The following is a 17,048-nucleotide window of genomic DNA, read 5'->3' as shown; positions in this document are numbered from 1 at the left end:
TCTCACTAGAGAGAAGTGAATATTACTTTATTTGTTCACTGAGTTTATCTGAATTAAGGAGCATTCTTGATTTCCAGGTTTCGACCAAATGTAACAATTGTGTTGGTGTGAGGGTCTCATTATCCTAATCCTCCTGATCACCACTACACCTGCCACATAATGGTGGTAGCACATGCTTTAGTTGCTGTGCTCCCTTGTTCCACCTTCTGGTGAGGCAGCTGACTGATGCACTTGCAATGTTTTTGCTACATTGATATTATTAAAAATTTTCAATTAAACATAATTGCATTTCACATCCACACAGTTCTTGGTGCCTTGAGGAAGTGTTTATTGAAGTAGTATACATAGTTACCATCAAAAGAAAAGTTTTGCACTGATTTCTAGTGTGTTTACAATATGATATGCTTATGATATGCTTAAAATCTTGGTTGTCTAGTTTTGTGAGAAAACGATAAGATTGAAAAACTGTATGTGTTTTCTGAAGGATTCAAAACATTGATCTAATTGAAACTCCGCTTAAGGCAAGGCTACCAACAGACGTCTTACAGGCTGCTGCACCATTAGGTTGAAAAGTCTCAGATTATCTTGACTTTCCTATGGCACACAAATAGTTCATATTGAAATTATCAGCACACACAACTGATAGTCAGTTGATAATCAGTCTTATTTTCCTTTAAACTAATCCACATGGTTCAACACAATAAAGGTATTTCTTCATATAAAACAAGAGCCCAAAACAAGTCTTATCTGCTTCTATTTATGTTTAACTAATTAGTCTTAATACTATGCTAATTTTTAATGGTAGTATGTCATTCAAAAAGCTTAAAACCTAACTGTAATAGTTCATTATTCAAGATTCAAGGCAGATGATGTCCTTGGATAGAGATGAGCTTGATTCTGCAAGCAGCTCACTATACTCAAGTCAGTGGCAAAGAGGCAAGTTTCAAGAGCTGCATCCAAAAACAATGGTAGTAATATGCAATATATTGATGTCCAGTACACCAGGGGCAGTAAGGGTCAGGAAGCAGATACAGATGGTATATAGTGAGTGCAATGGGGAATTTCAAATGTAAAAACAATAATGGGTCAGACCTCATTGAGTCATGACTGTTCCCTAGTGTACAGTGTATCATATAAACATTATGCCAAAACACATACTGAAAAGGAGTACATTTTTGTACTCTAAGATTTAAAGGTAAATTGAAACTTTAAGAGGCCAGGTGGAACTAGTTTTGGGTTACTTTCTTTTAAATAAGAAAATCTGTGTTGCAAGATTGATTTTCAAGCAAACAAACAAGGGAAGTAAAGGTAACAGACTTTTCAGGTTAGTGGCACAGTACAGCAGCACTGCATAGTGACAGCTTTATAAGTCCTCCAAGGTGGACCTATCAACTTCCTTCCAGAAGTGGGGAAAGGGCAGGGTAATTTTTTAGATGGTGTAGTTATAATATATATTGGAAATCATTAAATATTTCTGGAAGGTCTGTTTCATATAAAATTTTATTTGAATCTATCCTCAACAGGAAGATTCTTGAACATCTAGCACTTCAAAACCTTCTATCTGATCGCCAGTATGGGTTCTGTCAAGGCCGCTCTACTGGTGATCTTCTGGCTTTCCTTACTGAGTCTTGGTCATCCTCTTTTAGAGATTTTGGTGAAACTTTTGCTGTTGCCTTGGACATATCAAAAGCCTTTGATAGAGTCTGGCACAAAGCTTTGATTTCCAAACTACCCTCCTACGGTTTCTATCCTCTCTGTAACTTCATCTCAAGTTTCCTTTCTGACCGTTCTATTGCTGCTGTGGTAGACGGTTACTGTTCTTCTCCTAAATCTATTAAGTGGTGTTCCTCAGGGTTCTGTCCTGTCACCCACTCTCTTCTTATTATTCATTAATGATCTTCTAAACCAAACTTCTTGTCCTATCCACTCCTACGCTGATGATACCACCCTGCATTTTTCCACGTCTTTTCATAGACATCCAACCCTTCAGGAGGTAAACATATCACGCAGGGAAGCCACAGAACGCCTGACTTCTGATCTTTCTAAAATTTCTGATTGGGGCAGAGCAAACTTGGTATTGTTCAATGCCTCAAAAACTCAATTCCTCCATCTATCAACTCGACACAACCTTCCAGACAACTATCCCCTCTTCTTCAATGACACTCAACTGTCCCCCTCTTCTACACTGAACATCCTCGGTCTGTCCTTTACTTATAATCTGAACTGGAAACTTCACATCTCATCTCTAGCTAAAACAGCTTCTATGAAGTTAGGTGTTCTGAGACATCTCCGCCAGTTTTTCTCACCCCCCCAGCCTCTGCTAGTTGGGGAACCTGAGGAGGTATTTTGCTGATTTTCCTTTGAATGACTTCTGTTATGTGCCGAGCGCATAATAGTGTCTGGCATGGAGGCGTACATTCCTCACTCTTTTTCTCGACCGAAAAGAATGGTCTTGAATAGACTGAAAAGGACCGTCGGAGAATTTCACAAGAATATCTTTGCATATACTAATAACAAAGGGATATATACACTTATATAACAAAGGGACGCATATACTAATAACAAAGGGACGAAGGACTGCAATGATCACCACTATATCAAACAGAAAGGCAATAATTACCTTCATGGACCTGGAAAAAGCCTTCGAAACAACAAACGCCCCCGCCATCTTAGAATCCCTCTCCCGCCGAGGCGTAAAGGGAAAACTGCTACGTTGGGCGGCAGATTTTCTACAAAAGAGAAAGGCTAAGGTCAAGTTTCCAGGCACCTTATCTTTGACAAAAAACTATGAAAATGGCACCCCATAAGGCAGCATTCTCAGTCCCTTCCTCTTTGACATTCTGGTTGAAAACATTGCCTCCCTGAACATGAGAGGGACCAAAATTTTAGTATATGCAAACGATATAGCTATCATTTCCCCAGGGCAGAGGTACGAAAGAAGGGCAAGAGAAGCTGCAAATGGTATGCCAGGAGCTCGGGCTGAAAATAAACACGGAAAAGACGTGACCCATGCACTTACGCTCCAAACTGCAGCTGCCACCCGTTACCATCCGGGACAGGCCAGTTGTCATGCATACCTTGGCGTCTGGATAGATGCACGCCTTAATTTTAATACACACTACATCACTCAAAGAAAAAACGGATGCACGGTTAAGGGTGATGAGAGCCATTACAGGCATCCGAGGAGGGGACGGCACCGGAAGTCCTGAAGCGATATTATATTCAAGCAGTCCACTCCATCATCGAATACGGAACCCCTTGCTTTTCTCTGGCCTCCACCAACCAGAACGCCTTAGAAGTAATGCAAAACAAGGCACTTAGAATCATAACCAGCGCACCCAGATGGACAGACGCCAGCATGCTTCAGGCCGAGACACACATTCCACTGATCAGGACAAGACTCTTCGCTTCCAATGCAGGAGACTTGATTAAATTCATAAGATCCCACAGCAGTTGACTTGGTGACAAAATAAAGCAATCTCTAGCCCAAGACAGACAGCTCTTCCTAAAACGAACACGGTTAGCAACCACCAGTTTATGAGTATTTAAAAATTATAGGTGCACAAGAATTCTTCAAGCACCTCCAGAATGACCCAAAAGACCTAACCCAGATAGACGATCGTTCCTCCTCACACTGGAGTGCAAGCTAGACTCCACACCAATGTAGCTGCAGAACCGCACGAGCTGTGGGCCAGAAAAAAAAAAGGCTCACGTCACCTACAAGTGGTGACAATTTACACACACACACACACACACACACGCACACACTGCAAGCCATATTTCTCTGAAGAAGACCCATCGGCGAAAACTAGTCATGAAAAAAGTATACGATTCCCAGCCCGTGTTTCCTTCATCATCTTCTACAATAGTAAAAATAAATAAATAATAATAATAATAATAATAATAGTAATAATAATAATAAATGATAATGAAAATAATGATAAATAAAAATAAATATAGAAACAAACAAATTAATAAAAGCCCAAGGGGTAGGCCAACACAATGACACAATGACACAATCAGTCCTTGTAAGTATGTGTAGGATTACTGTAATGTGTCCTCGGGTGTGAGCTTCGCCGTTATGACATCATCGTCATCAACAACAACAACAAGAATAAGCAACAACAGCGCTGTGCTGGATACTGTTATAACAACAACAACAACAACAATATGACGCGGTGTAAAATACAGCAGCAGTGTGACAGTATGTTTGTGGTGGCAGTGGAGGCAGCATCCTTGGCCCATCCTGTTCAGATAACTCAAGAATCACTCATCCCTCCCTTACCACCACCACCACCACCATCACCACCATTACCATCACCTCCACGGCTACTATTACTACTACTTTTAAAAATCTTTTCCATAATGTTTTTGCTACTACTGCTGCTACTACTACTACTAGCACTACTACTCTTACTTCTTCTTCTTCTTCTTCTACTACTACTACTACTACTACTACTACTACTATTATTACTATTACTACTACTACCACCACCACATCATCATCATCATCATCATCACCACCACAAGTTTTTGACAATGTTTTTAGTATGTATAAACACAGCAAGATGATTATACATCCGCCGATAGTATGTTTACCAGCTTACCACAGGATACTCTCTCTCTCTCTCTCTCTCTCTCTCTCTCTCTCTCTCTCTCTCTCTCTCTCTCTCTCTCTCTCTCTCTCTCTCTCTCTCTCTCCGTATGGCACGGTGTGTGTGTGTTTATTCTTGTGTGTGTGTGTGTGTGTGTGTGTGTGTAACATACTACATACAATACAAATTCCAGTCCATACTACGTCTTCTAACAAAGTCAACACTCAACATTAATGACGTCATGAGAACAAAAGACACGTGACGTTACAGACCAGCAAGAAGAAACAATAAACAGAGGCGCTGACTGACTGACTACTTAAGTAGGTCGCTGCTGAGGGCGGGTGGTATGGGGGAGAGAAGCAAGACAAAAGTTGATGATTCGGTGCTTGATGCTTCCTGTAGCCCGGGGGAGGGCGTTCAGGGGAGGATTGGGCAACGCTTCATGGTATTCCCTGTAAGACAGCCTAGCCTAGCACTCAGTGGCTCCCTCGCCTCAGTGTCAATCGGGTGATGGTTCGGGTGCCACCGTGAGAGAGAGAGAGAGAGAGAGAGAGAGAGAGAGAGAGAGAGAGAGAGAGAGAGAGAGAGAGAGACTGCTAATATGATATCATAAAATCTCCAGTGATGTTGGGAACTATCAGTGCAATAATGTAACCACTGCAGTGCCGTTACAACAACGTGTGCTATCATATCCATGGGAAAGAAAGGATATGGTGGTGGACGCAGAGCTACAACGAAAAACTGTGTGACCTAAGAAAAGAAGTTATAAACAGTAGTGGAATGACGGGAAGAGAAGTTCCACCTCCACAGCAGAGTGAAGGTACAGTGTTGTTCAGAAGCTCGGGAAGGCAAACAGTGAAGGCACGCTTACTTACTGGAAGACAAGGGCTGATTGTATTACGTACACTAAATTATTTTAAAATATAAGTTTATATAATGAGAGAGAGAGAGAGAGAGAGAGAGAGAGAGAGAGAGAGAGAGAGGAGGAAGGTAATAATAGTGTAGATTAGGTAATACGGGGAGTATAACACACACACACACACACACACACACACACACACACTGCCTCTGTTTATCTAGCTATCCATTTAGATGGCTCTTCTAGTGAGTCAAGAGTGAGTGATGATGAATCATTTATTTTCTTTTTGATCTGAGTCATGAAAATGTGTGTGTGTGTGTGTGTGTGTGTGTGTGTGTGTGTGTGTGTGTAGACAGACAGACAGAGAGAGAGAGAGAGAGAGAGAGAGAGAGAGAGAGAGAGAGAGAGAGAGAGAGAGAGAGAGAGAGAGAGAGAGAGAGGCAACACCACCTGTAAGTGAAGGCCATACACTCGGGCCGCATCCTCCGCCAGTGGGTGTCCCTGTACATAATCAACTGCCATGATAACACCATCTCCGAGTTGACATCTTGTACACAGCCTGGGCGCGGTGCCTCTGAACAGCTTTATTCCATTACAGTTACGCTGACGACACAAAACAAACAACACAGAAAATAAATACCAGATATCCAGTGGCCACCACCGCCGCTGCCGCCACGACCATGCACCTCTACTACCACCACCTGATCACCTGGTTCCTGGTTCTCTTCGTTTTGCTGCAAAGGATACAAGGCGATCAGCGTCTGGCAAAAGGTAGGCAAGATTGGTTTTCTTATAATTTACGTAGTTCTAATAGAGTAGTAGTTGTAATAGTAGTAATAGCAGTAGTAGTAGTGATAGTAGTAGTAGTAGTAGTAGTAGTAGTAGTAGTAGTAGTAATGGTGGTGCTGGTGGTGGTGATAGTTGTTCTTCTTGATGTTGTTATTGTTGTTGTTGTTGTTGTTGTTGTTGTTGTTGTTGTTGTCTGCCGGGCAAAACCAAGGAAGAAGTAGGGTCCATATTGAGGAAAGCGAAGATAGAAGGGAAAAGTCTGAAAAGAATGCATGGTTATATTGATAATATGGATATTTTGCTGAGGAAGTATTAGAACATTCTTTATGATAATCACACCCAAATTAGGTTAATAAGGATTGTCAGCTGTAATTCGCTACCACCGAGCTTGCTCACACCATGGCGTGAGACGGTACCCAGAGAGCATAACTGTCATATATATATATATATATATATATATATATATATATATATATATATATATATATATATATATATATATATAATTAGGTTTTCCTTAAGTAACGTACAAAATAAATTTTACGTTAAAATTACTTTAAAACTGTCTACTTGGCCACATGGAAACATGACAATGATGTGAGGTGAAGGTGCTGCAGCACACGCTTCAGTAGTCATAGGTTTATGATGAAGGTGCTCGCGCACGCACCTCCATTTCTCTTCCGTCCTCTCTTCCCATCCCATACTTTATGGGTTATACAGACATGAAACACCAGTAGCGTGTTCCACCCTGGCATTGTTACTTGCGATTCCCACTATTGTAGAGTTAATACATCATTGTCACTATGAAGGTGTGCTTCAGATTTTGAAGGTGGGCTACGCTGTGATGGTATATTGGGCTTCCACTGAAGGACCAGTCTTGCTGAACAAGAATTACAGGTGTGGACTAAATACAGAGTCTAAGGACTTAAGAACATGAGAAAATACGTATATTGCAACACTAGTTGTCCTACACAAGGCTTCATTCATAAATCTGACTAATCTCTTGAAACAGTGTTATGTATGTGTGTCTACTATGTTCTTACCAAGTTTATTCCATTCATCTACATTCCTATTTTCAATCTAGTTTTTGCCTCTTCCCTATTTAAATCTGACCTGGTGTAGCTTACAACCATTCATACAAGTTCTAACTTGTTACTTGACTAAGAATACCTAATTTATCTTTCCTTTGTTGAATCCTTGAGTCCTTTAAGCCAGTGGAACACTTCCATCATATTAGCACACACCTTACGCCTTTCAGTGAATGCAGCTTAATGTTTTAACCTATCATGGTAAAGTACGTTTTTTTTAGTTCCTAGATCATCCTAGTCACTCTTCTTTGAATAGACCCAATCCTATCAACGACGTTCATTTTGTAATAAGAAGACCAAAAATGTGTAGCATAATGACCAAAACTAAGTTTAACCTTTGAGTCACATCTGTGGTTTTACCACTAAGTTCTTAATAATGAAGCAGTAACGCTGTTTCCTGTTGTATGCTTTACTACACTGCTTCATAGGCCGGAGACTGGGGCTAACTATCGTTCCTAAATATCTGGCCTGCGAAGTAGTATTTTTTTTTTTTTTTTTTTTTTTTTTTAGCTCTCTCCTATGTGGAGAACACTACAGTGATGTTGAATTGCATTTCCTGTTTTTCGCCCTACTCATGCATTTTGTCCAGGTTTCGCTGTAATAAGCTTGTGTCTTACCCTGACTTGATAAATCGTCACAAATTTACTGATATCACTACTAATCTTAAAATACAGTTCATTAATGTAGACTGTGAAAAGTAATAGACCTAAAGCACACCCCTTGGGAATCCTAATAATAACCTTAGGCCATTTTTATTTATTTCTGTTTATCTGTACCCACTGCTTCCTCCAGCTAAGCTGCTCCCTAATCCAGTACAAAAAGTAAATTCCGAGAACTTTAATTTTCCTTAATAATCTTTGACAACGGTTGCTATAATGGCGCATTCATTATTTGTGTACGCATACTTGTCTTATGACTTGACAATTCTTTCCCTTCCATCTCCCACTGGCTTCACGCATTCCTTTCCAGACTGCTTTGAGTACAGCCTTCATTCCAATGGCATAACAAATGCGACTCCCAATGTGACCCTAGGAGATGCCCTGGAGGTGTCTCTGCAGGTGGCAATTAACGGGGAGCTTCCACTCACACAAATCGTCCTGTATGGAGCAAATCCCTCCACGTGAGTATAAAGAGACATGACGTGCACAACACTGGCATCTCTCAAAGTGGCGTTAAGTCCACGAAGCAAAACAGATTGCCAATATTAATTTTCTATTTTCTCACATGTACACGATGCTCAGCAAGTCAAGGCAAACTATTAATTCGAACAAAATAACTGAATACATGTAAAGATCACAAACAGCGACAAACAAGAGTAATCTGGTAGTAGTAAATACAGATTATTGGCTAAGGAGGTATATAATGTAAAATACCAATATTTATGTCATGTTTACTAAGTCCGCGGGTTTTGTGCAGGCTACGTATTGTACCATCTATCTGCAGCGCACCGCATATAACTGCCAGCCGCTCACTGTTCTTACTTTCCCTGAAAATAAAGAATATACATCCATTAATTACATGCACACATGTACACACACATACATGCATTTGAGTGTATAGTATACAAAATACCACGAAATTTTTTCCCATTCCTGGTGTTTATATATATATATATATATATATATATATATATATATATATATATATATATATATATATATATATATATATATATATATATATATATATATATATATACACACACACATTTGTTATTTATCTGTTTTGCACACATTTCCATTTCCATTCAAAAAGGGCACAAGGTTCTCTAAAATGTCAAAGATATTTTTGCACCTACAATTTTTCTATACCTGTTGTCTTTGTCTCACAGTACTCGTATAATTTTTCATTTAACCTTATCGTGTGTGTGTGTGTGTGTGCATTAAAGTGGTACCAAGGACGCATAAAAGATAAAGAAATTAAGTAAAGATGAATGAAAGACAGCCTTCTATATGTACTCTTCACTGATATATATATATATATATATATATATATATATATATATATATATATATATATATATATATATATATATATATATATATATATATATATATATATATATATATATATATATATATATATATATATATATATATATATATATATATATATATTTTATTTTATTTTATTTATTTTTATTTTTTTTTTCATTATTAGTCATCAACAATACCGTTCTACATCATCACATAACGTCACTGTTTGTCTCCTCACCAAAGCTACTTAGCAGTCAACCAAGAAAAAGTGACGTTGACATATGCCAACGAGCACAAAGACCTCACACTGGCCAGTCCCCAACCTCCCCTCTCCTGGATTAATCTCGTGATGGATCCCACTGGCGCGGACACCCTGCTTGTTTACACCCCTAGAGACAGACTGAATGTCATCACCGCTAAAGTCACCCTCGGCCCCTTCGTCTACGTGTCCTCCAACAAAAAAGTTAACGTGGCATTCAATTGTTTATCTGGTAAGTGTTTTATTCACGAATTTCACTGTTATCCCTGAAATTCCATGAAAGTGTGGCTTCCGGAGAAAACGAAAAGATTTATCAGTGACTATAGTATATATACGCATTTCATGGGTTAAATTCATAATCCGAAAAGAAAGAAAAAAAAAGTAAACGTTTATAAGTAACTGGTAGTTTATGTCTCACTTTGTATGCTGTTTGATCTATTTATGCATTTCTTATATTTCTTCTTCTTTTGGTTGTTACGTGTTTGTATCCGCGACAGTGTTAGCATGGAACTCGAGGTAAATAGCTGTCGTTTTTGCTGCTTAATTCTTTCCAAGTATGATACTGTACCTTTCTTCTTTCCTATTCATTGTCTACTACTTTTGTGTGTGGCAACTTATCATGTCATTTGTAATTTACTCAATCATTCTTCTCATCCACCTCTCCACAGGTTGCATTATCCGCAACTCTTCATTGGGTCTGTTGGGAAGAAACGTGAAACTGCAGCCACCTTTCACAATGTACCTGAACCCAAATAAACGGCCGCTTCCCGCCTTTAATAGGTTATCTATCACGCCTGTGCTTACCCTAACCCCAAACACTGGTGCCAATGTGACAGTGAATGCCAGCGAGTGGACGGCGGGCATGTGGCACAGAGTTGAGATCCTGAAAGCCAAGGTGGGTTGTGACAGCCGATTTTTGTTTCATTCGTGTTTTAATTTTCGTTTATTAATTTATTTATCCATTTATTCATTGAATTTATGTAAGAGGTTGACGAAGAGCACAATAAACGGTAACGGTGTTGGGAGAAAGATGTTGTTATTGTTGTTGTTTTTGTTGTGACTAGATTGGAAGAATACAGTCACCGTATTCCCCGCCCATAGCAAAAGATGACTAAAAGGGGCCCAGGCGAGGCAACTGGGAACTCTCGCCTTTGTATTTTTGCTACCTCGCTCTCCCCCCCCCCCACACACACACACAGAGACAAGCCTTGATTGAACCGTCTTCCTTTAATTAAGGGAAATCTCACCCTGGCATATAATTATTATTATTTTTTCTTAATATGTTGAATTTCGTGTTGTGAATAGCGATTGAAACTGACGAAGTTGGACAATTTGGAATCCCTACCCCACGAACTACGATCACCACCACCACCACCATCACAACAACAACAACAACAAGATGCTACAGCTATTATTTATACGGTGACAATATTTGACTCTCACCGCACAGAACCAGCAGGAAGGGACAATAGATCAGCCCCGGAATGGAACGGACAACGTGAAGGAAGTGCAGATCCGGGTACGCAACGCTGATTACATGATCACTCGAGTCAGAGGATTCAGTTGGACCCTCCACTGCGCCCCTAAAGAGATCATCCACAACTCTCCGTCTACAGGTGAGTCGTAACAAATTCTTACTCTTAAGCCAATACGAGTACACGATTTAGCTCATCTCTCCCACTCACTTTTTCCTTTTTCCCTCTGCATCTGTACGCATAATAATAATAATAATAATAATAATAATAATAATAATAATAATAATAATAATAATAATCACATAAATAAATGCATGTATGAATAAGCAGAGAATGAACGTACTTCTACAGAAATGGTAAAAAATAAGGAAGGGCGGACAGCTAGATGAAAAAAGTTTTCCTGTAGTGCTTGGAAAAGACAGACAGCAAACAGAAAACCATAAATGACGAGACAGAACGAAAAATTTTGCTGGGATAGCCTGGAATTGGCGCTCAGCAGAGAGAGAGAGAGAGAGAGAGAGAGAGAGAGAGAGAGAGAGAGAGAGAGAGAGAGAGAGAGAGAGAGAGAGATGAGTGGAGAAAGGTATGGGAGGCTTTCAAGCTGTAGTGGAATCATAGAAGTCGATAATAATGATGATGATGATATGATGATGACGTGCTGCATTACAACCCAAATCATTATCAGAATCTCATCGCAGCCATCGTTCACCTCGGCATTAGCAATCCCATCAGTTACAAACCAGCCATAAAGCCACATTCTCCTCATATTCTCCTCATCATCAGACATCCCAGATCCTGAAACCAACACGGACAGAGACGAGGACTTAACAACCCCTTCAGAAAGCGGAGAAGGAACAGGAGCATCGGAAGGAGGGAGAGAGGGCGACAAGTCAAAAGAGAAGAGTGGAGGTGCAGGAGCTGGGATGGTGACGGCTTGGGTAATGGCGGGCCTGGCGCTCTTCTTAGTATTGGTGCTTACCCTCGCCCTCTGCACCAAGACGTCCAATCCCTCGAACTCCAACCAATTCCATGACTCCCAGCCTTCCGTGGGTATCGTCTACTGCAAGGGCGCAAACAGAGAGCCGGGTGAGTCACTTTACTCGTAGGAATGCATGTGTCAATGAAAGCGTGGGCGTGTTGATAAGGGCAGGAAGGTGAGTCAGTATGGGGCGAGCAGCGGGAGTTAGTCAGTGTTGGTGTGAATTAGTTAAGTGTCGCCGTGAGTCAAAAGAAAGTGGCGTAACAAAGGTATGTCCAGGAAGTATTTCAAGTCTACTAGGGCGTGTCGTTGTCAGAGCTTCGTGGGATGGACTAAAAGAAAGCATGACTACATTTGCGAAATATGCGTGTAAGAATCTTTTGAGAGAGAGAGAGAGAGAGAGAGAGAGAGAGAGAGAGAGAGAGAGAGAGAGAGAGAGAGAGAGAGAGAGAGAGAGAGAGAGAATGAGAATTTGCAGAACTTTTAACTGGGTAAATTATACTAGCTTTTACGGGCCTCACACAAAACAGAATAGCCTCCCCTAAAAATACCCCGGATATTTTTTTTTTTTCATGCACAAACACCATGGTTAGGGGTAACAGCGGTATTTCAACAGTATTTCATGGCGAAATAGCTCTTCTCACCCTTCACTTCATTTGTTTATTTCTGATTAACACTTCAATGACTCTCCTCCTCCGCCTCCTCCTCATTGTCATCAACACCAACGATACTATCACCATCACCACCACTATCATCATTTAAATAAATCATATTACAGCTCTCCTCTCCTCCTCACCATCATCACCAACAACGTTACTATCACAACTATCACCTGTATCACTACAGCTATTATCATGAATGATGTTACAGCTCCCTTCTCTTCTTCCTCTCCCTCGTCCTTCTCTTCCCCACACAGAAGAGGACAGCGAGCCGGAGTCCCCCAATGAGCTGAAGGTTCCCTCCTACCGTAACACCCACAAACAGTTTAGCAAGATCTTCAAAGAAGTGGAGGACTGAGGCACAAAACGGCTGAGGGGTGCCTGTGAATTACCTGGTCTTTTTTATGTAAGAGAGACACTGGCCAAGACCAACAAAAAAGGCGAAAAAAAAAAAAGGCCCACTGAAAATGCTAATCCCAAAAGAAGGGTCAAAAGTATCATCCAAAACTGGAGGATAGGTGTATTGAAACCTCCCTCTTGAAAGAACTGAATCCATAGGAAGGAGGAAATACAGAAGCAGACACGGAGATCCAGAGCCTGTTATACACACACACACACACACACACACACACACACACACACACACACACACACACACACACACTTTTATTGACAGGAGTACCAAAGTGATCTATCAGCAAAATACCTACATAATGTAAAGTAATACTACAGAATACAAATCAAATAATACGTAATGCATGATAAAATACATGACAAAAAATGGATAAATACAACATCGTGCATATTTATCCTCTGTCCAAACAAAATAACGAGCCTTCTAATAGAGAGTAATTTATATAAATGGTCTTAGTAAAAATAAAGCTGAGGATTACGATGTTGAGGCTGACAATGATGATGATGATGATACTAATGAGGACAGTGATCGTATGTGATTATTACTGCGCTCATGGTAATGTGATATAAGTGCAGTATAGTGAGTGATGAATGATGTGGCTGTGGTGTGATGGACAATATACTGAATAGCAAAAGGAATGTGACGATGATTTCTGGTGTAAAGGTGAAGATATGATAAAGATGATGACGATGACTATAATGATTGTGAGAATGACTGTGATGGTGGTAAATGATAATTGTGATTATTATTATTATTATTATTATTATTATTATTATTATGATGATGATGATGATACATTAGTGAGCAGCACGACAGAGATGATGACAACGATGATGATGATGATGATGATGATGATGATGATGATGATGATGATGATGATGACGATAATAATGATAATGAAGATGATGATGATGATGACAATAATGGTGATGATGATGATGATGATGATGATGAGGATGATGAGGATGATGATGATGATGATGATCATGACGATGATGATGATTATGATGATAGTAATAATAATAATAATAATAATGATAATAATAATAATAATAATAATAATAATAATAATAATAATAATAATGATGATGATGATGATGATGATGATGATGATGATGATGATGATGATGATGATGATGATGATGATGATGAAGATGATGATGAAGTACTTATAATTAAGAAATGAAAATAATGACTGTGAAAGTAATGATAATTAAGATGATACTGGTAATGATATATAATATTGCTTATAATGATTATGATAATGCTCATGATGATTATCAATATAGTGATGAAGATAATGATGATGATTGATAATGATGATGATGATGATGATGATGATGATGATGATGATGATGATGATGATGATCCTCAGACTTATCGAAAATGCCAAAGACAATAAGTAACATTAATATTACTATCACCTGTGCGTGCGTGTGTACGTGTACGTGCACTTGTGTGTGTGTGTGTGTGTGTGTGTGTGTGTGTGTGTGTGTGTGTGTGTGTGTGTGTGTGTGTGTGTGTGTGTGTGTGTGTGTATACCATGTTCGTATTCACATGATAAGGTGTAGCGTGGTTAGCATTGCATACATGTGAAGGCAAAGCACGTCCACATGTACACGTTTTACTCGAGGCCGTGTATGTCTCAGGGTGCACACACAATGACCCCACATGTACGGACGGAGGAAGCTCTGATGAAACACACACAAACGTACATACCAACTAGTCCGCGGGGGGGAAAGAATGAGAAGGTCATGTGCGTATATTTCTGAGACACTCTGTATGTACGTGAAGAGAGAGAGAGAGAGAGAGAGAGAGAGAGAGAGAGAGAGAGAGAGAGAGAGAGAGAGAGAGAGAGAGAGAGAGAGAGAGAGAGAGAGAGACTACTGTGTTTGGAATATTTTAATACTTTTCTTAATAAAGCCTGATGAATAAATTGTTTGAAAGCAATTACCTATGAAAATATGATGATAATCATGATAATGATGTGATGATGATGATGAATTAGTAGTAGTAGTAGTAGTAGTAGTAGTAGTAGTAGTAGTAGTAGTAGGAGGAGGAGGAGGAGGAGGAGGAGGAGGAGGAGGAGGAGGGAGGAGGAAGAGGAAGAGGAAGAGGAGGAGGAGGACGAGGGAGGAGGAGGAGGAGAAATAATAGTAATAGTTGCTGTTGTTGTAGTAGTAGTACTATAATAATGATAAGAAGAAGGAAGAAAAGAAAAGAAAGGAAAGAAAAAGACGGAATTTTTTTGGAAGAAAACAATCTTTCAATAAAAAAAAAACCCTCCTTTCTTTTATTACCTTCGTTTATTTCCTTTCCTTCTTTGTTAGGCAGTCTCTTTCTTCCCTCGCATTAAAAAAGAGATAGGTAAAATGTTCCCAAGGAGAAGACGCCGCAAGTCTATCGCCGTCTTCCATATCAATCAGTCGATGAGATCCTGGTGACAGTTCAGGATTCTTTTTATATTCAAATGGAAATGATAATAATAACAATAAAAATATACACAACTCAAATAACAAAGGACTATATTTACTATACAGACGTACATTTAATCACCTTACAAAATGTTGAAAATAACGGAAGCAAACAAATAAAATAAAAAAAAAATTGAATGAGATTTACAACGAATACTTTTACTGTAATAATATTTTCCTCCCCTGCATGTAATAAATAAGTCCAACCTCAAGGCACGCCACACACCGTTTTCTTAGAAGGCATATTATTATTTTTTTTTCTTTTTTTTTCATAATCTTTTCGTTTTTCCCACTCACAAGAATGGCGATGACAAAACAAGAAAGGAAGGTTCTGGGATGCGAGAGAGAGAGAGAGAGAGAGAGAGAGAGAGAGAGAGAGAGAGAGAGAGAGAGAGAGAGAGAGAGAGAGAGAGAAAGAAAAAGGAGGCAAAGGTGAGGGCGGGATCAGGGAGGAAACCGGCCAAGCGTATCAGAGCTGGAGGGAAGATGGAGAGGGAGGGAGGAAAGGAGGGATAGGGAAGGAGGGAGGTGGGTAGGGAGGGAAGCATAACGGAGAAAAAGGAGTGAGAAGCATACTGAAGAAGGATACGAGTGAAGATGGGAAGAATAAAAAAGAAAGAAAGAGAGAAAAAAAGGAGAAAAACACGCACGCGGAGTTGCAAGGAGAGAGAGAGAGAGAGAGAGAGAGAGAGAGAGAGAGAGAGAGAGAGAGAGAGAGAGAGAGAGAGAGAGAGACAGTGTGTGTGTGTGTGTGTGTGTGTGTGTGTGTGTGTGTGTGTGTGTGTGTGTGTGTGTGTGTGTGTGTGTGTGTGTATGTGTGTGTGTCAAAATAGACAATAATCACGTTTATAAAGTAAAAAGAGAAAAAAAGAAAAACAAAACAAAACAAAACAAAGAAAGAAGAGACTTTGAAAAACCTTACAAGATAAAACAATCAGACACAGACAGAGAGAGAGAGAGAGAGAGAGAGAGAGAGAGAGAGAGAGAGAGAGAAGCATGACCCAGTGAAAGTAGCATGAATGGGGAGACGAGCAGAAGCGTGACCTCCCCGTGACCTTAACTGACCCCACACGACCCGCAGACTCTTCCTCCTCACGACTACTGGATCTTCTTCACCTTGTGTCCTTCCTCTCTCTCTCTCTCTCTCTCTCTCTCTCTCTCTCTCTCTCTCTCTCTCTCTCTCTCTCTCTCTCTCTCTCTCTCTCTCTCTCTCTCTCTCTTATAAAAGTTAGTGATAGTCTCCTTGTTTTATTGATACAGAGAGAAAGAGAGAGAGAGAGAGAGAGAGAGAGAGAGAGAGAGAGAGAGAGAGAGAGAGAGAGAGAGAGAGAGAGAGAGAGAGAGAGAGACAAAGCCAGTGGGGTGAAGATGGCTCCAAGACCTTGTTAGCGAGGCCTTACCTGTCACGACCAACACACACACACATACACACACACACGCGAGTTCAAATTCCGTGAGATAAAAATTCATCAACAATGCC

General features: G+C 39.9%; 1 protein-coding gene and 1 long non-coding RNA gene across 2 annotated transcripts in view; one reads left to right on the top strand and one right to left on the bottom strand.

Annotated features, from left to right (window-relative positions):
- The first annotated feature begins 5,094 nt into the window (after positions 1-5,094).
- LOC135107551 (uncharacterized) lies at positions 5,095-14,628 on the top strand. The gene is made up of 8 exons (XM_064017550.1): positions 5,095-5,415; positions 6,053-6,225; positions 8,301-8,451; positions 9,551-9,798; positions 10,235-10,461; positions 11,017-11,182; positions 11,825-12,127; positions 12,937-14,628. The coding sequence occupies exons 2-8, from the start codon at positions 6,135-6,137 to the stop codon at positions 13,035-13,037; spliced, it is 1,287 nt and encodes a 428-aa protein (XP_063873620.1). The 5' UTR covers positions 5,095-5,415; positions 6,053-6,134; the 3' UTR covers positions 13,038-14,628.
- The window catches only part of LOC135107554 (uncharacterized), a 100,259-nt gene continuing 91,850 nt past the window's right edge, over positions 8,640-17,048 (bottom strand). Inside the window, exon 5 of the long non-coding RNA XR_010271822.1 lies at positions 8,640-8,817. This is a non-coding gene — a long non-coding RNA (uncharacterized LOC135107554). The remainder of the gene's footprint in view (positions 8,818-17,048) is intronic.

Source organism: Scylla paramamosain, chromosome 15 (genome assembly GCF_035594125.1).
Source record: "Scylla paramamosain isolate STU-SP2022 chromosome 15, ASM3559412v1, whole genome shotgun sequence".
Classification (NCBI taxonomy): Eukaryota; Metazoa; Arthropoda; class Malacostraca; order Decapoda; family Portunidae; genus Scylla; species Scylla paramamosain.
Note: the sequence above shows the minus strand (reverse complement) of the source record. Positions and strands in the feature narration are given on the sequence as shown.

What these genes read in the sequence shown, in the direction of transcription:
- LOC135107551 (XM_064017550.1), top strand. Translation starts at nt 6,135, where the DNA reads ATGCACCTCTACTACCACCACCTGATCACCTGGTTCCTGGTTCTCTTC. An exon ending in GGCATTCAATTGTTTATCTG is followed by an intron (nt 9,799 to 10,234) that starts GTAAGTGTTTTA and finishes ACCTCTCCACAG; the next exon opens with GTTGCATTATCCGCAACTCT. An exon ending in TTGAGATCCTGAAAGCCAAG is followed by an intron (nt 10,462 to 11,016) that starts GTGGGTTGTGAC and finishes CTCACCGCACAG; the next exon opens with AACCAGCAGGAAGGGACAAT.